A 23,050-nucleotide genomic window follows, 5' to 3' on the forward strand; every position below is an offset into this window, starting at 1 on the left:
CGACCTCTTGGTAAACAAAGATTTTGACCCTTCACTTCACCATCCTGCCGCGAGATTCGTAGCTCGTATAACCTATGCACAAGTACACAGACACTTCTAAAAATTAATATAATGCCAAACTGTAATACAAGGAAAAACAAAACTCATTTATGTATGTGGTTCAGCAGGTGAGCCCTTGGGTACAAGTACACCTGAGCACATAACAGCGAAGCAGTCGTATTCTTACAATAATTGTGAACGGACGGCTACGAAAACAGGCAGAGACAGGCGTGGGGTGCTGGTGATGTGAAAACCACGAGCTGCCCTCCTGTGTTTCTGAAGCGAGTTCTTTCCTAAAACGGTGCGGTACTCTTGGTAAATTTCAGAACAAAACAAGAACAGCTTCCACTCGCTTTGCTTTGCACCGTAGTCACCTACCCGGAAAATTCGGTGTACGTTAAAAATGTGCCACGAAACAGATAACTTTGTGTTTACAGGGGAAGAAGAGTGAGGTTCTGGGCCCAGATGATGGTAAGCCAGTTTCTGGCCAGTGTGACTATCCAGTCTGAAAGCTATACAGGAAGCAGGACATTTCTTTAGCGTGTGGGACTGTTGTGAACATTGCAGGGCAAGTAACCTCTCGGGCCACCTGTCAGTCCACTGAAAACTCTCCTCCAAATTTCCAAACGGCCCCTGGGGTGATCTGCCTCACTGAGAGGCACTTACCTACCTGGGAGAACCCAGAATCCTGGAGATCGAACATTCCATGTGCGGAAGACTGCCCGGTCCGTCCCATAGAGGTGACGATTCCTGCCCCCTGCGGAGTGGGAGAGCCAGACGGGAAGGTTCTTTCCGCTGTGATGGGGTGCCGACCCCGCCAGGGCCGCCCTGCCCGCCTCTCCAGCCTCTCTTCCGCAGGCTCTGTGCTCCGGCCATGCACGCTTCCTTCCCGTCCAGCCCCCAGCTCACCGTGCTCTCTCCTGTCACAGCCCCCACCGCTGCATCCGGCCACCTGGGATACTGTTCTCCCCGCCTGTCCCTTGTTAACGCCTGTCCATTTTCACACTTGCCACGTGCACGGCATGGTAGTTAAAAGCAAGGCGCCGAGTTTGAATGTCAGTTCTGCCACTTCCTAGCTGTGCAACCTTGGGCAAGTTACTTAACCTCCCTGTGCCTCAGAGTCCTCATCTGTAAAATGGAGATACGACGGTGATACCCACTGAAACAGTTACACCAACACTAAGGTTTTTGTGGGAACGTAAGTAATACGCACAAGGCATTTAGCTGAGTGCCTCGCACTTCAACGTTCCACAAGCGTAAGCTGTTTCTATAGCCATTACTTGGTCAGCTTCTTCAAGGAACCCATCCCTAACCTCGCTGACCGGATCCGATCCCCCTCTCACATGGCCTCGCTTCTACTTCGAGGTGTTTCTTCCTGTTGCATACACTTTTCCGAGCCATTCCTGCCAGCCTCCATCCACTTCTGTCTTCTCCGTAGCTTTTTGAAGGCGGGGCTCATTTTTGTTTGTTTTCTTACCTAGAAGAGCACTTGGCACATGGCAGGTGGGCATCCAGGAGCGGATGGAGGGGTGGTGCATCGACGGATGGGTGGGTGGGTAGGTGGGTGGCTGTGTGGCCGAGTAGGCGCATGGGTGGGTGGCCGGGTGATGCACGTTCACCGTGTGCAGTTAGCGATGGCAAGCCCCTCGTGGGCCTCCTTCTAACCATGCGTTCCTTACCTTTTTATCGTTGCTTAATATTTCTTCATGCCCCCGTATCGTATCTTAGTCCTACGGGTGGCAATCAGAGGCTTTATTTACCATAATGACCACAAAAAGGGCTGAGGAGACTTCTTGAGACACGTGTTGAGCACTGATCGTGTGCCGAACACAGAGCTAGGCTCGATTCTTTTAACAAAATTTATTTGTTGTTTCGAGAGTGAGAGAGAGCACGTGCAAGTGGGAGAGGGGCAGGGAGCGAGAGAATCCCAAGCAGGCTCTGTATCGTCAGTGCAGCGCCCGACGCGGGGCCTGAACGCACAGACTGCGAGATCATGACCTGAGCCAAGGTCTGATTGTCCACCGACTGAGCCCCCCGGGTGCCCTGAGCCAGGCTTGATGTTTCAAAAGTGAACGACAGGGTCCTTGCTCTGGCGCACTTCATGGTTCAGCTCGGGGAGAGAGACACGTTAAATTCGGCTGGCACAAAATACCTCGGGTATGGCAGCAGCGAGTGTTGAGCTTTACGGAAACTCCTGGGAGTTGGGGAGGAGGGTCAGAGGACATTTACTACAGGTAGAGAGGGAGCTGTGTCTTAAAGGCACAAAGGGGTTGGACTGGGTGATGTTCCCAGCAAAGGCAAGACACAGCCCTCGCTGTCAGGAGCTCTAAGGTGCTTGCAGTGGCTGAAGCACAGAGCTCTAACTTCCTTCCCACAAGACGGAGGCCGCCCTTGCGTCGAAAGATGGCCGTTCGTGGCCTGTGTATCTTCCTTCAGGTCCTGACTTAGCGTTGGTGCCCCCTTGTGTAAGAAAGGAGTCGTGATGAAACTTACGGAGCCCTCTGGGGTCTGGGAAACCTCTGGGCGCGCGTCTTTACCACGACTTATCCAAACATTCGTTTATTGCACATTCGCATCTTCTTGAACATCATCAAAAAGGACTTAAAGCTCTCGGGGCACCCGGGTGGCTCCGTTGGTTAAGCATCCGACTCTGGCTCAGGTCGTGATCTTGTGGTTCGTGAGTTCGAGCCCCTCATCGGGCTCTCTACTGTTGGCACAGAGCCTGCTTTGGATCCTCTGTCTCCCTCACTCTCTCCCCTCCCCCCAGTAAATAAATAGGTAGGTAGACAGACAGACAGACAGACTTAAAGCTCTCTCTGCTGAATTAGACCTTCTTGCTTCTTCAGAAACTATTGATTTTACTCTCACCATTTAAAGAACTACAACTAGCATTTACGTTACGGCACTGTGTATTTTTTTAAATACGCTAAGGCCAAAAGCCACAGTGAATTTATGAACTAATTTTTCATCACTTTGGGTATCAGTGACCCCTCGTAAACACACAGCTGGATCTTCAGAGACGGAGCAAAAGGTACGTTAACGAAAACCCAAACCGTCGAGTACAGATAGCACTCAGGAAGGATCCTCGTGGCCTCAAAGAATGTTCTGAAACTAGAACGGTTGTCTGCTCCTTCACTCCTAACACAATCAAGACGGATGGTCTTCTACATTTTGTGGAGTGAATTTCCCCTCAAGACTGGGAGGCCTTCTAGAACAGACGCCATTTCCTTGCTTCTCTGTAATATTACACCTAGCTCAGTCCATAACTCATAAATGTAGACACTGATTTTTAGATCCAGCCCTTTTTTTCTTTTTTTAAATTTGTTCATTTTTGAGAGAGTGTGAGCAGGGGAGGGGCAGAGAGAGAGGGAGAGAATTCCAAGTAGGCTCCAGTGCTGTCAGCGCAGAGCCCAACTTGGGGTTCGGACTCATGAACTGTGAGATCACGACCTGAGCCGAAGTCAGACGCTTAACCGACTGAGCCACCCAGGTGCCCCTCCAGCCCTTCTTTAAAGTAGCTGTGAGGCCTTGTGGTATCAGGGATTCCAAATGCCCATCGTTTCTAAAACTTTAGGAGAAATTCAGCCTTTACCCTCAATCAGATCGCACAGGTCGAAGAGGTTGGTTTTTGACCGGCATTAAATCTACCTGGTGGTTCAGACAACAACTGCATACCTTGTGCCTATCTTGTGCCCATCGAAAACCCTCCTTGGCAGTCATTCACGCCAGTTATTAGCAAACAGAGAAATTCATCGTTAAGTAATCATTTAGGCGAGTAAAATTTTCTAAACCGTGGGGTTCATGGGGAATTCGTTGTAAAAGAATTTCTTAAGGAAAAGTCTGGTAACCTCCAAATAAAGGATATTGAAAGTCTTTATGGATTCTCTGATTTTAGCCTTAACTGTTTGACTTTCATTTTTAGTGAGAAGAACATGAGAAGGTACAAAAAGGGTGTTGTAAATAGTTCCTTTTTAAAGTGTTTTAAAAATTCCTTTGATTTTTCACTCTCCGTGATCCCACACTGCCTTTTGCCCTCAAATAGACTGCCAATTCTGAATTTTTCCCTTGCTTGTTCCGTGACTTCTCAGGTATGATCGACAATCTGCTCTCCCCAAATCTCATCGATGGTGCGCTCACCAGACTGGTCCTGGTCAATGCCGTGTATTTTAAGGGTTTGTGGAAATCGCGGTTCCAACCTGAGAACACAAAGAAACGCACGTTTGTGACAGCTGATGGGAAGTCCTACCAAGTGCCCATGCTGGCCCAGCTCTCCGTGTTCCGATGCGGTAAGTGTATGCTTGGCAGGGCCCTGAGGGTGCTTTCACTTAGTCCAAGAGCAAATCTGACTTTTATTTTTCTAAAAGGGTGGGAGAGAGGAGGGCAGGATGTTTTTAAAGTTCCTGGTAAGGTTTTGTATTATTTACAAGGGTTATGTATTAATATATAATATACAGGCTCTTAGGTTGAACGTTCAGAGGACGGGTCACAAAATACGAGATGGGAAGAGGCATAAAGCGCATGAAAACGTTACAAAGTCATCACCATCTTACGTTACCAAACTAGAAATACAAGTAAAAATTAGATTTCTTTTTCACTTACCCGATTAGCAAAAATTGCAAAGATTGACAAAGCCCAGTGGTGGCTCGCATGGTGGGGGGGAAGACATGGGTGCCCTGGTCACTGTGGGCGGAAAGACATGTGGGGCGGGGGACTTCCTAGAAGACCATGTTGCATTGAGGAACTTCTACTCTGAAGATAATCTCACCTCAGCAAATAAATAAAAGCCAGATGTGTACATATAGTGGAACGTACATGATAAACAGCTTTACAGAAGTGGAAAGATGATACAATATGTTGCTAATTTCAGAAAACAAGTTCTAGTACAACAGATGTTGATTCATCACATTTACGTAAAATGCTTTCTATATATCCATCCATCTGTAGAGACGTGTCTTGCAGGGTGTTCAATAAAATGTCAACAGTGGTAGTGTTTCAAGTGATTGTTTTTCTTTATTTGAATTTGAAACTTTTTAAAACAAGCCTGTATCAGTTTTAATTTTTTTTTAATGTTTGTTTATTTTGGAGAGAGAGAGAGAGAGAGAGAGAGAGCGCGAGCGCGCGCACGTGAGTGGGGGAGGGGGGGAGAGAGAGAGGGAGACACAGAATCCGAAGCAGGCTCCAGGCTCCGAGCTGTCAGCACAGAGCCCGGTGCGGGGCTCGAACCCGCAAGCGGCGAGATCCCGACCTGAGCCGAAGTCAGAGGCTCCACCGACTGAGCCACCCAGGCGCCCAAGCCTGGATCAATTTTACAGTCAGGAAAACAATGACCGAGCCCTGCAGTCATTGCCGCAGCACTGATAAATGAAGCCTGGTGATTGTTTTCTAAGCCTGGTTTCATTGAAGCATTTGTGAGCCAATTTAAATTCATCTTTTTCCTCTGCAACTTAGCCTTTATGCCTCCGATCTGTACCTGAACATGCGGGCCCCAGGTATCGCCTTTGCATACGCTCGCTTCAGGCACCGCTCAGTATTGTGCCAGCTGCGTAATTCTCTAAATTAAGGAATGACTTAGGTGAAGAAGGCAATAAATAAAGTCACTTTCCTTCTTATCATCCAGCTTCTAGGTAAAATTTTGGCATTCACTCAAATGTGTGTTTTTTTTTTTTTAAAGATAATATGTATTTGAAAGCCCTGCAGAAAGATAACGTGCTCAGCAACTGAGAATAATAAAAGGCTCTTTTGGCCCAAAAGTCATTCCCTCCTTCCCGTCGGCCCCCCAGCCCTCCCTGTTCCCTGCTTGTGTTGCCAGGAAGACTTCATCGGAACACTAACATAGCTACCAACTCTTCTCTGAAGCAAAGCCGTTTTCTTTTAGGTCAATCTTTATACACATTCTCTGTTCTAATAAAAAAAAGGGGAGGGGGCCTGGGTGGCTCAGTCGGTTAAACGTCCAACTCTTGGTTTCTGCTTAGTTCATGATCTTGCGATTTGTGAGATCAAGCCCCACATTGGGCTCTGCGTTGACGGTGTGGAGTCTGCTTGGGATTCTCTCTCTCTCTCTCTCTCTCTCTCTCTCTCTCTCTCTTTCTGCCCCTACCCCGCTTGCTCTCTCTCAAAATAAATTAAAAAAAGAAAAGTGAAGGGCCTCAATTACTGTATATCTCTGTTGCTGGAAAATAAATGTCAGTAGTTAAAGGTTAAAACGCAAGGATCCTATAGACATTCCTATGAAACGCTACTGTGTGTGTGTTTGCGGGAGTGTAACGTGTTTTCTTGAGTATATAATAGGTTCCTAGAGAGGGAGTTGCATATGCGAGTAGCTTTTCCATTAAGAACCGATTTGTCATGGGGCGCCTGGGTGGCGCAGTCGGTTAAGCGTCCGACTTCAGCCAGGTCACGATCTCGTGGTCCGTGAGTTCGAGCCCCGCGTCGGGCTCTGGGCTGACGGCTCAGAGCCTGGAGCCTGTTTCTGATTCTGTGTCTCCCTCTCTCTCTGCCCCTCCCCCGTTCATGCTCTGTCTCTCTCTGTCCCAAAAAAAAATAAACGTTGAAAAAAAAAATTAAAAAAAAAAAACGATTTGTCTAAGAGCACACGTGTGCACATTACAGAAAGCAGTGCGTAAATGTACTTTTCCTGTCAACGACTGGAACACTGTCAAACCAAGGTGAGCTGGCTGTCTTCCCTCCACCTTCCCAGATTCATGCCCTTTCTTCACCCTCTTCCCCGCTGTCCCGAGCCGCCCCCCCCCCCCCAGGAGGCTGCATGTGTGGGCTCCCTTGCCTCCCATCCAGTTGGCTGTGTGGGGAGCTCACAGGTGAGGCGACTTGGGGCCTTGACTTCCCGGCCCTCCCTGCGGTCCCCGGGGCTCCTGTCAGCAGGTGTGCTCAGGGGGGCTTTCTCCCTGGGTCACCATGCTTCCCTCGCCCCTGCCAGCCTACGGCTGGTGATGGTGCCCCACTGTTTGTAGCACAAGCGACTGTGCTTAGCGGTTTCGCTGCACTCTGCCCGTGCTTTAGAAGTGCTCCTGTGACCCAGCCTGGTGTCCTGCCTCCTTCCTGTCGGACCCTTACTGACCTGCCCTGAATTCAGGACAGAAGGTGGAAGTCAGCCTTCTCTCCATGGTTCTCGTTCCCTCACACCAAACCCTGGAAAACGGCTGCCATCCTTCTTGCCCCGCTCCCTGTGCCAAAGATGGGCCTGCTGTGGGGGAACCTGGGATTGGAACCTGGCTCCTGTCCTGGGCCCTGCCACGGCACAAGGATGGCCCTGTGTTGCCCTGGTTTCCCTCCTTGGCCAGCACGGTGGCTTTTTGCAGTACGACAGGGCAGATTTGTCTTGTGTCTTGTGGCCTCTGAAGAAAGCACAGCTAGTGTTTGTTTTCACGACCGCAGACCGCTTAGTTGGTCACCCACTTTCTGCCTGTCGTCGGTCTGGCCAGCACGACCGGCCAGCGCTCACACGTGGCGGTTGCGGCTGAGACAGGCCACCAGTGAGCTCAGAGGCCTCCCTGCCCACTCACGCGACCTCTGCAGCCACCTGTCACACGTGTGCTGGGCCTCACCAAGCCGCCTCGGTCACCTTGTGGAAGCGTTGCCATTCCAACCCTCTGTCTTCTGACCTGCCCCCCCGGCAAGATGCCATCAAGATTTCTGAGAAGATTCATTTAGTAGCATTACGGAGACAGGGTGGAAACTAGGAGGGGGAAACCCTTCTGACTGTATCCCATAAAGTGTAAGCACTTTGAGGATAGAAATTCTTCTAATTTAAAAGTCAAAAAAAAAAAAAAAAGGCCTTGCAGTCTTTTTTTAAAGGAAGTATATTTCGTGCTCATTGCAAAATCTACAAATAAAACATAATGAGGCAGAAAGTAAATGTTCTCCTATAATCCCATTTCCCAGCATAAAAAACCCTATTAAGTGGTAGGTGTATTATTTGAGACCTTTTCTACGCATATGCAAAATATGTCTATGAAACTTTTTTGCATATGGAGGATTACACTGTAATATGCTTCATACATTAGACAGTAAATCATGGAAAACTATGTGAATTCATGTGGATTTATTTGATCCTTTTATCAGCTGCAGAATATTCCATGGCATAAATTCATTATAATATCCTATGGGTCGCCATTTACTTTTTTTCCTGTAATAAACACCTCAGTGAGCATTCTTGTTCTTAAATCTTTAGAACTGAGTCAGAATTTATAAAGGTAATTTCCTTGGATAGGAGTTGCTGAGTCAAAAGTTCTTATAAATTTTTGATTTTACGATTATGAATTTAGACATTAAAGACTTTATTTTGGGGAAAAAAAAGACCACAAAAACTTCCAAATATATATGTATATATGTGTGGAGATATACACAGTATATTTCCAGCTTCTACTCATACCTACCTATCCACATTACCTCTCTACGTGGTTGTTTATTAAGTTTTAGTTCCATAGATGAATTATATTATTGCCCTCACCCATCTGGTTCTCCTGCCATCTTCTTTAGCTCAACAAATGGCACCTGTACTCACCTAACTTGCTTAAACCACACCTTCTTCCCCATCAGCTCTCCCCAAACCCCCTTTGCATTTCAGCTAGAATATGGACCACTATGTGCAGTGGGTGTGGTTTTTTTGTTTCCAAATGTACGTTTCAGTTTCGACTGAAGTGTAGCTGAAACAGTTCCTCAAGAGCTCATGAATCCCTAAAGCTACTTGTAGTAGAAGATAACTGGACGGGTTTTCATGTATAAAGTTTTCCTGATATTCAATATTTAAAATATTCTCTCTGAATTTAGAGGCCGAGAAGAGTTCTTACCGTTTTAGTGAGCCTAGTTACTTCCTCCTTTTGTAGGATTTAAAGAAGGGATCAGAGTACTTTAGGGACCTTTCCAGAAAATCTAGATCATCCCTAAAGTACCATTGACAGGATGTTCTAAATCTTCTCCATGTTTCTAATACTTGGTCCTTTGCCTGTTACCTCTCATTAAAGGATTTGTTGATCCCTACTCATCCAAGAGAAAAGACTTGTCTTCCCTTTTCATCTGTTTCCTCCTGTTTAGAAGGAATGAAACTGCTCCATTCACATTTTTATGTACTCCGGTATCATCACCATTAAAGAACACTCAGTGGACTTCCCAGATGTTAAGGAATGGAGAGCCTGGGCGGGGCATTTTAATGGAAAGGTATCTGGGACAATGACAGGCTCCCTGCTGTGACGCAAGGCTCCCAAATACCCCTTCCTTGCTTGATTCACTCTGCCCTGGAGCTGTGTCCTCTGCAGCAGGTGTGATGTCTCTTGGTGGACCAGTGCTGTGTTTCGACTGTTTGAACGGTGACCGAACGCTCGAGAAGTACTTTGCGAAGCTGCTTCCATCAGTCGATGCAAGTTTTTATAACGTGCAAGCCTCTGTGCTGAGCACTGTGCTGTGTGTATTGTCTCGTCTAATTTTCCCAGCAACTCTGTAAGCCAGGCACTGTTATCCCATTTTACAGATAAAGACACAAAGACTTGGAGTTAAGCAACTTGCCCAAGTCCCAGAGCTAGTGTCTCAGAGTCAGGATCTGAACCCAGGTCCTAGAACTCCAGGTCTCGTGTGCTTAACCTCAGCCCTTGTCCTCCGTGGGCCGATGCTGCGAAAGCTGTCTTTTACTGATCAGGTGGAAGGCAAGATGTTATTTTTGTCCCCTGTCTCCTCAAGCCACGGAGCAAAGAAGAACGGAAGAGGTATGGCCAGGGGCATCCGAGCCAACGCTGTGCCATCAGCGCCTGTGATCAGAAGCAGAAGTGGGGCCAGGGAGAAATGAGTCATCAGGCAAGATGTGCGCGACTGGGTACAAAGTGGTTAGTGGTTATTCGTATTACTGATCAGTTAATGACGTGTTCGGTGGAGACCGGATTCACTGCTGAAGGTGGAAGCTGTCTCCCGACTCAAAAACACCCAGGCTCGTCACTTTTCATTATTCATGACCCTGCTGCCTCCCATCAGAACAGTAAACATGTCTAGAAGTGGTTAACGGCTGCCTCCAGGTCCTTATTTCATGCCCTGGAGCAACCATTTCCTAACCACTTCCTAAGTCGTAGAATTTCTCAAACAGCTTTGCCAGGTAGGGGCCTCCTCTTGTCTTTGAAGATTAAAAGGCTCATTAGGAAGTGATGTTTGTCCTGACTCTCCCATTGATTTTCTGGTTTCTGCCCAGACCATCTTATTACACAAGGTAAAAGGAAAGTGAAAAAAATCCCCTCTTTGATTCTCAGGCAGCCCCGAGACAGAACGGGGCTTGAGTGACAGTCCCCGCCTGTCCCAGCCGGCCAGGCCGCACAAGGTTGCCGAACGGCCCGCGGGCAAATGGAGCGGGACGGGGACCGGGTGTACCGAGCGCTCCACGAGTTGCCCCCAGCTTTCTTCCAGAGGGAGAAACTCAAATGTCATCCTGTCATGTCACGTATTCTAAGAACTTTGCTATTCTTTATCGTATTTTATAGCTAGAAGTGTTGGTTATGTAACGAAGACAAAGAAAGTTGGCCGTGCCTCTCGCCGCCCCCCACAACCTCCACCCGTGGAGAACTGGCTTATCCAAGGTCCCTGTCTCACATGCAGTGACTGGCGGAGGTCGTCCCCAAAGAGAAGACAAGTGAAAATCATGAGAGAAGCTCGCTTCCTCTCTTTTTCTTAAACACGTTGCCCTTCTAGGTCATTTAGAGAAGGGGGAGGAGGTAGAGAGAGCCAGCGTTCAATGGGCACCCACCACAGGCCACGCCCTGTCAAGCACCTTACATATTTTTCCTCATTTAACCATCACGGCGACCCTGTGAGGTACACACTTTTAATATCTGTGGTATCTCCATTCTCCATACCGAGAGGCACACAGAGGTTAAGTGCCTCACCGAGGTCACCGCGTTCTTAAAAAGGCTGAAGTGTTTAGTAAAACATTTCTGAAATCTGCCGGAAATCTAGAAATGCTGGCTTTCCGTTCACCTAGTTAATTTTTATAACTGGCATCACAGGCCTAATGGGAAGTTTTCCCGGGATCTTATGGCATGCTGTGTGGAATATTCTTTCCCGGGGAGGCCGGGGCCTCTCTGGACCATGTACCCCCCGAGCTGGGCTTCCAGCTGGCACCCTTCATGGGTGCGCTTTCTTTTTTAAAAGCTTTTTTTTTTTTTCAAGTTTATTTATTTTGACAGCATGCAAGCAGGACAGGGCAGAGAGAGAGAGAGAGAGAGAGAGAGAGAGAATCCCAAGCAGGCTCTCAGCTGACAGCACAGAGCCCGATACAGGGCTTGAACTCACACACCACGAGATCATGACCTGAGCTGAAATCAGATGCTGAACTGGCTGACCCCACCCGGGTGCCCTATGAATGTGCTTTCATCAGCTCCAACCGGTCCGCACACAGTTGTGCTGATCAGTTGCTGAATATTTTGAATATTTCACATGAGATGAGAGGGTTGTAGGATCAAATTAGCTTGGGAAACCTGCGGAAAGCCAAACAGCTTTCTTTCCTTCAGAATGACTCGGAGCCTTTACGGTACTGGGGTCTATTATGAATCCGTAGGAAGAATCGATTCAGTGGCGTGTGGAATCTGTCTACTGAGCGTCCTGCAGGATGGGTGCTCTGTAGACCAACATTTTGAGAAGCGCTGGTCTAAATTGTTTTCGGGCTTTTATTTGTGAGTACAAATACCATAAGGTGTCGAAAAGCCGTAAGGACAATGACCAGAATGGGTGAAGAGTGAATAGGGAGTCGCGTTAGTGAACTACAAAGGTCATTGTTGGCATGAGACATACTGAGCCTGAGTCCTGGGGCTCCACTGCTTACTTAGCCCACGTGTCCCTTGGCAAGTTACTTAATTTCTGTAAGCGCAGCCCCCCGGGTGTAAAACGGGACTGCGTGCCCCACCTCGGGGCACGCTGTAGATTGTAAATGTGTTGGGGTGATTGGGGGTTGGCGTGGGTTGGGTTGGGGTGGGGTGGTTGGTGTGGCTCCTACACAGTGGAGCCGTTCATCCCTTTCTCCTTCCTCTTCACATGCTCCCGTAGGCTCAGCCAAAAGAACCGTTCTCAGGCAGCCCAAATTCATTCTCTTATTCACATGATAGGGGTCAGCTTCTTGCAAAGTACTGTATTCTAAGTGCCTCATGATCCAGTTAAATTCCACTCAACAGAATTTTTGGTGACGCCCCAAGGCATTCTGTTAAGACAGATCTCAACTGAAGAAAGGGAATTATTTACCAGGGGAAAGAAGAAATAACGGTCCTTATCTTTGTCTTTCTAAGGAAACTATATTTGGAAAAGAGAAGTTTCCCAACGGAACCGCTCTCTGCCCTCTGAGGCCACCCATGTGATCAGCACTCGCTCCTACCCCTCTCAGAAGTCATCAGGGGATGCACTGAACCTGCCTCTGATTTCTTTAGGGTCTACAAGCACCCCCAACGATTTATGGTACAACTTCATCGAACTGCCCTACCACGGGGAAAGCATCAGCATGCTGATTGCGCTGCCCACGGAGAGCTCCACCCCGCTGACGGCCATCATCCCTCACATCAGCACCAAGACCATAGACAGCTGGATGAGCACGATGGTGCCCAAGAGGGTACAGGTCATCTTGCCCAAGTAAGAGCGCTCGGTCCCTGGTGGCGGTCGCGTCAGGTGCCAGACAACGTGGGGCTAAGACATGGCGCGTCATGAGGCCTGATTTATTTTGCAGAAATTGCCTGGAGAGAATACAAGGGTCTGCTTTTGGAGAAGCTTTTTGCTTTTCTTTCTTCTTTTTTTTTTTTTTTTTCCAATCCCTGTGCCTCTCATACGGCAGGATAATGACAGTGGGGAAGAAAAGAAGGCAGCCTGACCTCTGACCTCAAGCTCCTTATGCCATTTTGAGAGCTTTTAACATATTTAGTTTTGTCCCCAAGACTGAAAAATACATGTATAACGGCACGGTAAAGGTTCGTAGCGTTTTGATGAGGAGTTTCATGTTAGTCTTAAGTTTTAGCTGGAAGCTTCTGAAGGCCAAGGTCCGAAAGCTAGGTGGTAAGGGAATATTTTGAAACCATTCAGGCAGATTTCTTATATTAGTATCTATGGTAGGTTTTTTTTTTATTACTATACCCTGAAAGTGTAATATTGGTGGAATTTGAACTGTTATGACTTGAGACCAAGGGAAAAGTCATCCTAAATTCTGCCCAAATCCTGAATTTCTGTCAGCTCCGAGAATGCTTTACCCAGACCCATGAAAGAGGCAGCAAACGTCCCCTGACTGTGATTGTGCCACCAGTGTCCAGGGCTTTTAAGCACCCACGTCTCGGGGTGGTAAAGCTACCTTCCAGTTCTAAAAGCTTTTACTTCTCTAGTCACTGAGTTAAGTAATCAGAGAAGCCCATTCATAATAAGTATTAGCAATCCTCCCAGGAGTGTGTGTGTGTGTGTGTGTGTGTGTGTGTGTGTGTGTGTGTGTACACGTGTGTGAAATGAGCCTTCATGTCGGCAGTGCTTGATGTAAATGAATAAGATGGTAAGTGTACATTACAGAATGACATAATAGGTAAAGCACAACGATAGTGGTAAGTTATCATTAGAGTCCATCTGCCCACCTACCCTTTGCTCTTCCCCCAGATGGGATAAAACCTGGTAAAACATCCTCTGACGATAGGTTTACTAACTGACATTTACATATGTACGGCTGGAAGGCCAGATAGATCGCAAGTATCCAAGAAACCCAAGGTTACGCCCCAACACCCGTAGCATACGTTCTCACCTATTCCTAATGTTTGTTCCAGTCTTAACGGTAAGATGCTTTCATAATCTCAACAAGAGTGAGCAGGAATGTGTCTCCTCCCTTTTGACCAATCCCGCTAAGGACGGTGGTTCTCACAGCAGCCATGATGATGGCTCTTCGGTTGGCAATGGGGGAAAAGTGGAGATATTCGGGGGGGTATTCCAGATACCCCCCCCATCAGCATAAGGGAGGGTGCTTCCGCGGATCTGCCTAGGTACCGGAATGGGGAAGCCCGTCGCACACGAGGGGGTGACCACCCCCTTTCCTGTCACGGTGTCCTCATTTTGCTAGCAAAGTGCTCGAGAGATGACTTGTCCTCTAACTTGAATCTTGGAAGTACAACTTCAGACACAGTTTAGACTGGTGTTCAGAGCATACTTACAAAGGAGTCGCTTTGTCAACGTCTCCCCACCGGCACGGGTTCCACCCTCTTACGTCATTTACGGTATAATGATTTCCCCCTATTTTCTCCTTTCCTGCTAGGTTCACGGCGGTAGCACAAACAGATCTGAAGGAGCCGCTGAAAGTGCTCGGCATCACCGAGATGTTTGATCCATCAAAAGCAAATTTTTCGAAAATAACAAGTATGTTCGACTTAAACCCCATTCTGAAACTTGAAGACTGTTACAAACTGGGTCTCTGATTTGTTCAGAAAGAAAAGGTCAAAATTAGGAGTGTGTTGCCCTGAAACCCTCCCAGATTTAGTCTGATTCGTCACCAAATGATGCTGCTCATCCTCCGTCATTTAGATCAGCGTAAATCACCTGTCCCCACGTTTCACGTGCACGTTTCAGGTGAAGCCCGAGTGAGTCGACACCGTTAAGCAAGCACTTCATGTATTGTCTTCATTACTTAAAAATGTAGCTCTTAGATAGTAGTCTTTCTCCTCCAAATGCAAACGATTCCCCGGTGTTTGCGAAAATCAAGGTTTTTGAACTCTCAGATACTTGCTTCCATCAAACAATAACAGGCATGCACCATATCCAGGTGTGTTAATGCCCATTAATCCGAGATCATGTGAATTCAAAGGGTCTGATGAGAAGCTTTCTTTGCCAGAGCATCTAGGACACAGCTGGTGTCGTATCACCTCGTTTGCCAATATATGCACCTTTTCCCAGAGTGATATTCAATAGTCGGTTCTTGGTCTTTTTAATTTGGAGCACAGCAGCCTCCTTCCAGAGAAAAGTCACGGCTTAAACATTATTTGTACTCCTTTCCTGTTTTCCCCCTCGACAAGCTCATTACCAATCTCGATGGCCTGCAGGCGAGCACCTGTGTACCCGTCCTAGGGCTCCATCCGCACTGTGGCCCTGGCGAACTTGCAGCCACAGGGATATTTTGACGCTCTTTTGTCCTCGGGCATCCGGACTCTGGCCCCCCGTCCAGCAGCATGAGCATCACCTGGGAGCTCGTTTCGAGGGCACACTCTTGGGTCTCACCCAGAGCTCCTGAATCAGAATCATTTTAACAGGATTCCTCAGCCCAGTGAAGTTAGCCTTGTTTCACTGTTTTCCCCTTCGGGGTTCTCTTCTGTGGCCTACGTACCACGTAGTGGCCATGGGAGTTCGCGGGTGCTCGAAGGAGGACCAGGTGCCTGAAGTTCCCCTGAGGTGTGATGTTTAACTCACGGGTGACATGCGCCCTGCAGATGTCCCCCTCTCATTCCCCATCGGCCGTATTAGAGCCAGGCATCGGTGCAGGTGAAAACCAGGGGACACAGAAAGCACTTTTTCCCTCTGCATCCAGACCCATGTCCCACCAAGGCTAGCATTAACTTCCGAAGGTTCGTGTTCTCCTCGAATGCTACGGCCGGCGGGTATCGCTGGAGCGATAAGAATCTGCTGAGAAGGAAAGTTAATTCACTAGAAGGTTCTAGAGGCACAGTTGCAGTTCTGAGTCTGGTTCCAAACCCTTCTTACCCTCCACACTCTTCTCACTGATATGGCCATGAGATGAGTGGCTTTTGTGGTGAAGAGCGAGCACTTAACTCTGCCAGTAACCAGCCGTAAGACTTGAGGACAGATTTCTTAACACTCTGGGCCTCAGTTTCCCCATCTGTAAATCCCCTCTGCAATCTTCCCTGGATCTGACATTCTGTACTGAAAAATAATATTGTTGCCTCGTTTCTTCTGGAAAACTGGACTTCCTTTTTTAAAGCTCTGCTCTTTTTATTTATTTTTTTTTTACACAATCCTTAGCGGTCAGAGTTGAATTGACAGAGGCACTAACACATCCAGGGAAGGGGAGTCCCTCCTCCAAAGCGAAACCACAGTTCGCTTGGCAGAGATTGAAACTCGCTGCAGGTCGATAGTCCTCCCACAACCTCCAGTCACCAGACCGGAAGAGGTCACTTCTCCTGACACCTTTTAAGAACTGGAATTTGCCATGGATTTGAAGTCGCTCCCGCAGCCAAACCGATGGCCCGCATATCAAATAAATGCTGTTTTTGTTTCATTTTCCGGAAACAGGGTCAGAAAACCTTCACGTCTCTCAAATCTTGCAAAAAGCAAAAATTGAAGTCAGTGAAGACGGAACGAAAGCTTCAGCAGCAACAAGTAAGAACTGGGTCGTGAGCCAGGACCGGCTGGGGTGCAGGGGGAGGGAGCGTGCTGCGGTCCGCCCGTCAACGTAGCAGATACGCAGCAAACCCTGTTTTCATCCGGGCACCGTGGGTTGCCCCCCAGGTGACAGTGGTGAATTTAGACAGGTTAAGGACCTGCACCCTCAAAGCTCAGAGTCTGTTTCGTAAAGGAAAGCCCTTCGGTGCGAGCAATTCCTCCGGGACAAGAGTCCACATGCTTTTTCGGTAAAGAGCTAGGTAGTGTGTGTTTTCTGCCTCGTGGGCGGTCCTGTCTCCGCCACAACTTCTCAACGCTGCCATTGTGGTGTGAAGGCAGGACAGAGGATACAAGCCCATGGGCGCGGCTGTGTTCCAGTAAAGCTTTATGTATTTACAAAGGCAGGATCCGACTCCTCACACCTGGCCTGGGGACAGTGGTTTGCCGACCCCTGCCCTTGGGAAGGTTAAAGCAGATGCTGGCTTCTTCTTGGCAGGAAAACCCAATCATCATATCGAAACATAAAATAATAGCCACTCGCCATGGGAAATAGGCAGCCAGGTTGGTTCCAGGACGAAGTGAAGAATTAGCAAGCAGCTGTTGAATTCCCAGGACGGCTGTGCAGCCTCCTCTGATAAGTAGAACATCCACATCTGCTTTCTCCTCATGGTTTATATGATGAAGGAGAAAATAGAGCGATCTTAGGTTGGTCTCTGTACCCCCTCATTATCCATCTGAGATGGGGTAAACAGGTCTGGCCAAACTCTGCAAACTCATAAAGTGAATATCCTAGTAGGCTTGTAACTGGGTCGCATGTTTCTGGTCGTTAAAAGGTACCGTTTATGCTCCGAATAGACACTTTATGGCCTTCCTAGAATAAACACTTAATTTGTAATCCTTTAAAATAGCATTAAAAACAAAGACCTAGAATAACAGCACTTAGAATTCTCAAGATGCCTTTTGTCTCTTGTAGGTGATGATAAGTGAGAACCGAATGCTGCCCGTTATTGGCCAGTTTTGCCAATTAGTGTAACTATCAGGACTGGCTACGTTAATTTGCACGGCCCCATGCAAAATGTGAATATGGAGCCCTTACTGAAAACTTACTAAGAATTTCAAGACAGGGGCAGCAGAGTCCTGACCCGAGTGTGGGGTTCTCGCTAGCATGACTGCCCAGTCACAGGAGGCCAGCCCTGCTGGGTCGGTCAGCAGGGCTGCTATAGCAAGGGGCCACAGACTGGGGGCGCTTAAGCAGCAGAAGTTTATGTCTGACAGTTCTGGAGGCCGGAAGCCCAAGGTCAAGGGCTGCTTTCTGCCTGTGTCCTCACGTGGCCTTTTGTCTTACACGCACATCCCTCCCGTCTCCCTGTCTTCTTATGAGGACACCAGCGCCATTGGATTTGGGCCCCGCCTTCATGACCTCATTCAGATTTCGATACCTTGGGAGTTAGGGTCAACATACGGATTTCGAGGGGATACGGTTCAGTCCAGAAGACCTGCTAACCTGCTAACCGTTGACTGCTTTTCAGTCACCCTGGGTTGGGGGATTTTCCCCAACATAAGTGGAGATGTTTCCTTTGTGACATTAAGCCCAAGCCATTAGCGCTTTGTGGGGTTTGAGGAAGGGAACCGGGCCATCGCGGAAAAAGCAGTGCCGTGATGCCCGTCACCTGCCCTCCTGCGAGGCCTTGAGACAAGCTTATTAAACCCAGGCCACGGGGCACCTGGGTGGCTCAGTCAGTTAAGCGTCCAGCTCGAGATCTCAGCTCGGTTCGTGAGATCAAGCCCCACATCAGGCTCTGTGCCGACAGTGTGGAGCCTGCTCGGGATTCTCTCTCTCCCCTGCTCTGTCCCTCCCCTCGTCACACTGCACTCGCTCTCTCTCTGAAAATAAATAAGTAAACATTAAAAAACAAGAAAACTGAAGCCGCCATGGGTAAGTTTGGCAGAGTAAGCATGACTGGGACTCTGGGCCTAAAACGGTTTGCTGTCTAAGTCCAGCGTCTACACCCGACGGGTTGAACAGCAACACGAGGTCGCAGGTCCCAGATGAGTGAGTGGTCTCCATTACCACGCAAAGGAGAACTACCGAAGGAAAAGTCACAGACAAAATGGTTGAACGCTAAGCTGGGCCGGGGTGTACAGAAGGGATTTGGCTGAGCTAAGAGGACCAGTGGCCTTCATCAGCAAGGCAGACGGTATGAATACAAAACAGCTAATAATAACAGTGAATATGCATTAGGTGTCGTTCAGTGGCAGGCACTGTTCTAGGAGCTTATAATAGTTTTTATGCCACTTAATCCTCATAAAAAGCCTACGGAGTAAGTACATTTGTTAAGGACGATGGTACTTGTGTAGACTGAATGAGACACCCAAGTGGAAAGGGCCTGGGCCACGGTAGGTGTTCCGTAAATGGTGACCGTTGGGCCTGTTCTAACCTGGCCAGCCCAAGGGACGGGAATTGTGTCCCCGAACTCCAGCATGGAAGATCCAGCCAGCCTCTGCCCTGCTGGCCTCACGCTGGGTGTAACACATTTTCTCTCTCTTCCCGTAGCTGCGATTCTAATTGCAAGGTCGTCACCTCCCTGGTTTATAGTAGACAGACCCTTTCTATTTTTCATCCGACATAATCCCACAGGTAAGTGATTCTTCCCTTCTGTTGCTCACTGGCTGTTAACATTCAGAAAGGTCCCCAGAATCCTAGTGAAATCCAACCTTGCTGCTCTAATTCCACTCCCTTGTGTTATGCAAACACTGAAGAATAGAACTGCCCACCTTAAAGAGATAAGAAAATCCAGGCCATGTTTACAGAGTGTGATGGAATCTTGTGAAGGCTGATATTAGATTTGTTGGTTGGTTTGTTTTTAACATAGAGCTCTGCAGCCCTTTTGGGGGTTTCTGATGTCTTTTGATTTTTTGGTCCATATTCTGATAAATGTAGTAGTTCAATTTTATAAGAAACCACACGTCGTCAACCTCTGTGAGCCCTCTCTGTTGTTCCGGCCTGAGGATTGTTAATTCGATAAATCTTGGCTTTGTAAGTCACAGGCTCAGAGTTGGCTCTGTGCTTTAGCTTTCGTCTTGAAACTGTGGGTAACATGGGGCGCCTGGGTGGCGCAGTCGGTTAAGCATCCGAGTTCAGCCAGGTCACGATCTCGTGGTCCGTGGGTTCGAGCCCCGCGTCGGGCTCTGGGCTGATGGCTCAGAGCCTGGAGCCTGTTTCCGATTCTGTGTCTCCCTCTCTCTCTGCCCCTCCCCCGTTCATGCTCTGTCTCTCTCTGTCCCCAAAAAAATAAACGTTGAAAAAAAAAATTAAAAAAAAAAAAGAAACTGTGGGTAACAGTAGTGCTTACCTCTTAGTACAATTATGAGGATTAAGTAAAGGGGGCACCTGGGTGGCTCAGCTGGTTAAGCGTCTGACTCAATTTCGACTCAGGTCATGATCTACAGTTTCTGAGTTCAAGCCCCACATTGGTCTCAGCATAGGCTCTGTGTGGAGCCTACTTGGGATTCTCTCTTTCCCTCTCTCTCTGCCCCTCCCCAACTTGTGCTTTCTCCCTTTCTCCTCTCTCTCTCTCTCTCTCTCTTTCTCTCTCTCTCTCTCTCTTTCTCTCTCTCTCTCTCTCTCTAGCTTTAAAAAAGGAGAAGATTATCTTTGTGGAGAGGTTGGCTTCGTGTTCGTTCAGAGTAGAAACAAGTATCTTTAATGTCATAATTAGTGTTCTCCTGAACCAAAGTCCAATATGGGAGCCTCTAGCCACACGTGGCTATTTAACTTTTAATTAATTAAAATGAATTATCTTTTAGGGGGATCTGGGTGGCTCAGTTGGTTGGGCGTCTGACTTCGGCTTAGGTCATGATCTCCTGTTCATGGGTTCGAGCCCCGCATCGGGCTCTGTGCTGACAACTCAGAGCCTGGGGCCTGCTTTGGATCCTGTGTCTTCCTCTCTGTCTGCCCCTCCCCTGCTCATGCTCTGTCTCTCTCTCTCAAAAATGTATAAACATTAAAAAAAAAAATGAAACATAGATTAAAATTCAGTTTCTTAGCTAAGCCATATTTCAAGGGCTCAATAGCCACTGTGACTAGTAGCTACCATATTGGACAATGAAACTATAGACCATTTCCATCACTGCAGAAAGTTGTGTTGGACAGCTCTAGGGACTATCCCTTATTTTACACGCCTTCTATCTTATTTTATGAAATGGTTTTTATAGAGTCATGCTCTGTTTTCTCTTAATTCTATAGGTGCTGTCTTATTCATGGGGCAGATAAACCAACCGTGAAGAGTATACAGAAGAAACCATGCAAAAGCAAAGACTACTTTGTGACGAAGAAAACTCCTTTCCTACATCTTTCATAGTTCTGTTAAATATTTTTGTACATTTCTTCCTTTTTCAAAACTAGTTCTTGGGAACAGAGACTCAATGATGCAAGCATTTTTGTCCCGGGATATATATCAAAGGGAAAAAGGGGCAGGATGGCTGGAACACTGTACTGACAAATGATAGAAAGGCTTCAAAATGTCTAAAAAACGCTTTAAACTACTGAGCAGGTACCTAGGCTAACCCTCCCGAGTATTTACTGTCCAGTTCAGGAGTTTTGTTTTGTTTACACGTGTGGCATTTCAGAAGAAATGTAATCAGTGTGATGGGGGAAAAAACCCACAACACATTTTATGGTGGCTTTTACTTTTTTATGAAAAAATATATGTATTATCGGCCTTTTTAATTCTTTTGTTTTGGTCCCATCCAAAGTCTTGATAGTAAGCATTATTTTGGGGGTAGAAATAGTGAAATCTCTAGCCTCTTTGTGTTGTTGTTGTTGTTGTTGTTTTATATAATGCATGTATTCACTAAAATAAAGTTTAAAAAACTAACGTCTTGCTAGACAAGGTTTGCTCTTGTGCAGTGTGCCTGTCACTACTGGTCTGTACTCTCTGGATTTGCATTTTTGTATTTTGTACAAAGTAAAAATAAAGTGTTATGAGTAGTAAAAAAAAAAAAATGCTGTTTCTCTGTTATTGAAAATACAACAAAAGAAACAGAGCCTTTTAAAAGTACTTAAACCTCTTCTAAACCTTTGCACTCAGGCAAACGGCAGAAAACCAAAGCCCCTGGCCTTCTCCTACTCCTTTCCTCTAACGCCAGACACTGTTCCCTGCTTCACTACCCGTCTGTGCCTGAGTCGCCGCAGGGAAGTATGAAGGCAGTCCCAGCCCTGGTCTCAGCGCTGGCTCCGGCGGGGCGTGTCCCCAGCATTCAAGGTAAAGACCGGTTTTGTAGCAAGTGCTCAAAGAAGACGCCCGGTGCCGACATCCTTGGGAACTGAGTGAGGGGTACGTGTTTCACTTCTGGTGATGGGCTGGAGGGTCTGTTTTCTAAAATGGCAAGATGTATTTTTGTCTTTTGTTTTTGGAGAACTCATCACGTTTCTAAAATCAGAATGGTTTAAAATATGTATCTAGACTTAAAAACATTTTTTCCTTTTTTTTTTTTTTTTTTAAACCCGTGAGCTCTACTCATCACTCTTTGGAGAGGGAGAGAGAGAGAACCTTGAACAGGCTCCACACCCAGCGCGGAGCCCAACGCGGGGCTTGATCTCGAGATTGCGACCTGAGCCAAGAGCAAGAGTCAGATGCTCAACGGACTGAGCCACCCAGGTGCCCATCATCATTCTTTATGCATCAAAACCGCACATTCAGCACTCCAACAATTTGTCATTCTTATTTGTCACATCGGCTGAGCTTTGCTGTTTGCAACTATTTGAGTACTTTAAGTATGGATATTTTGGTTAGCCAAGAGAGAAAGGAAAGGGTGGGGGGACTGCTTTCCTTATTTAAGAGTAAATTTATTTTGAACTGTTGACACAGATTACTTGTACCCTAGCAAACATGCTAGTGTGGTTAATGCCTTTGAGAGCCCGCTTTACTTCTCCAGTTTCCTCGTCCCGTTCTGTTATGCTATTTTGAGTAGTTGAAGATAGGAATAGTTTTAGCAGAAATCCAAGAGTTATATACACTCCATTTATTCATTTGGGCACCTCCTGGGTGCGAGGTACTAAGGGGTACAGAGATAAATGTGTCCTCTCCCTGATAAGCCATCGTGGAAGGGAAAGCGTGACTCCTACTAGGTCAAGTCCTCATTGGTGCAACTGTACTTACAAGACACACAAATAGGACCGGGTGGACATTAGTCCACGAGAGAAGTATAAAAGTAGCTGCAGGACCCAGACTGGATCCCTGGCTCTTGGGTCCAGGAGTACTCGTTCCAGAAAGGACCGGGAGAGTTTGCTTTCCGAATACCGTCTGGTAGAGTGGCCCTGTTAGGTGTTACAGATAGGCTGCTCCCCCAAAATAGAAATTGGTCACATTTCACTGGGCATATTCAATTTCAAAGTATCCGGTCCCATTTCTGAATGCCTCTTCAGTGTATGAGATGATAAAGTTTCAAATTTATGATACAGAACTTGGGAAAATCTCATGGAAAAGTCATAATGTCAAGGTTCCTAGACAATATTTCTTCTCTTTTTCACTTGGTTTTACCAGCTTACTCATCATTAGCCCTTTCTCACCAGTCAGCACCCAGTTTCTGACTCTAGCAGCCTCTAGAACTGGTTTATAATCTCTGTACTGGAGGAAAAGTTCTTCTCAAGTTCTTACTTTTATATAATTCAACTTGTATCTTT

At 47.2% G+C, this 23,050-nt stretch overlaps 1 protein-coding gene across 1 annotated transcript in view; it reads left to right on the forward strand.

The window, feature by feature from the left end:
* Window positions 1-21,370, forward strand: part of SERPINE2 (serpin family E member 2) — a 62,513-nt gene extending 41,143 nt beyond the window's left edge. Inside the window, exons 4-9 of the mRNA XM_047083669.1 lie at window positions 4,128-4,325; window positions 12,447-12,645; window positions 14,291-14,391; window positions 16,276-16,362; window positions 18,920-19,003; window positions 20,612-21,370. Of these exons, the coding sequence (XP_046939625.1) occupies window positions 4,128-4,325; window positions 12,447-12,645; window positions 14,291-14,391; window positions 16,276-16,362; window positions 18,920-19,003; window positions 20,612-20,649 (707 nt within the window). The 3' untranslated portion in view covers window positions 20,650-21,370. The remainder of the gene's footprint in view (window positions 1-4,127; window positions 4,326-12,446; window positions 12,646-14,290; window positions 14,392-16,275; window positions 16,363-18,919; window positions 19,004-20,611) is intronic.
* The last annotated feature ends 1,680 nt before the right edge of the window (window positions 21,371-23,050 follow it).

The sequence above is a fragment of the Lynx rufus genome, unplaced genomic scaffold (assembly GCF_022079265.1).
Source record: "Lynx rufus isolate CCGP_SWC_20201006 ecotype Redwood Valley unplaced genomic scaffold, mLynRuf1.p SCAF_2, whole genome shotgun sequence".
NCBI classification, from domain to species: Eukaryota; Metazoa; Chordata; class Mammalia; order Carnivora; family Felidae; genus Lynx; species Lynx rufus.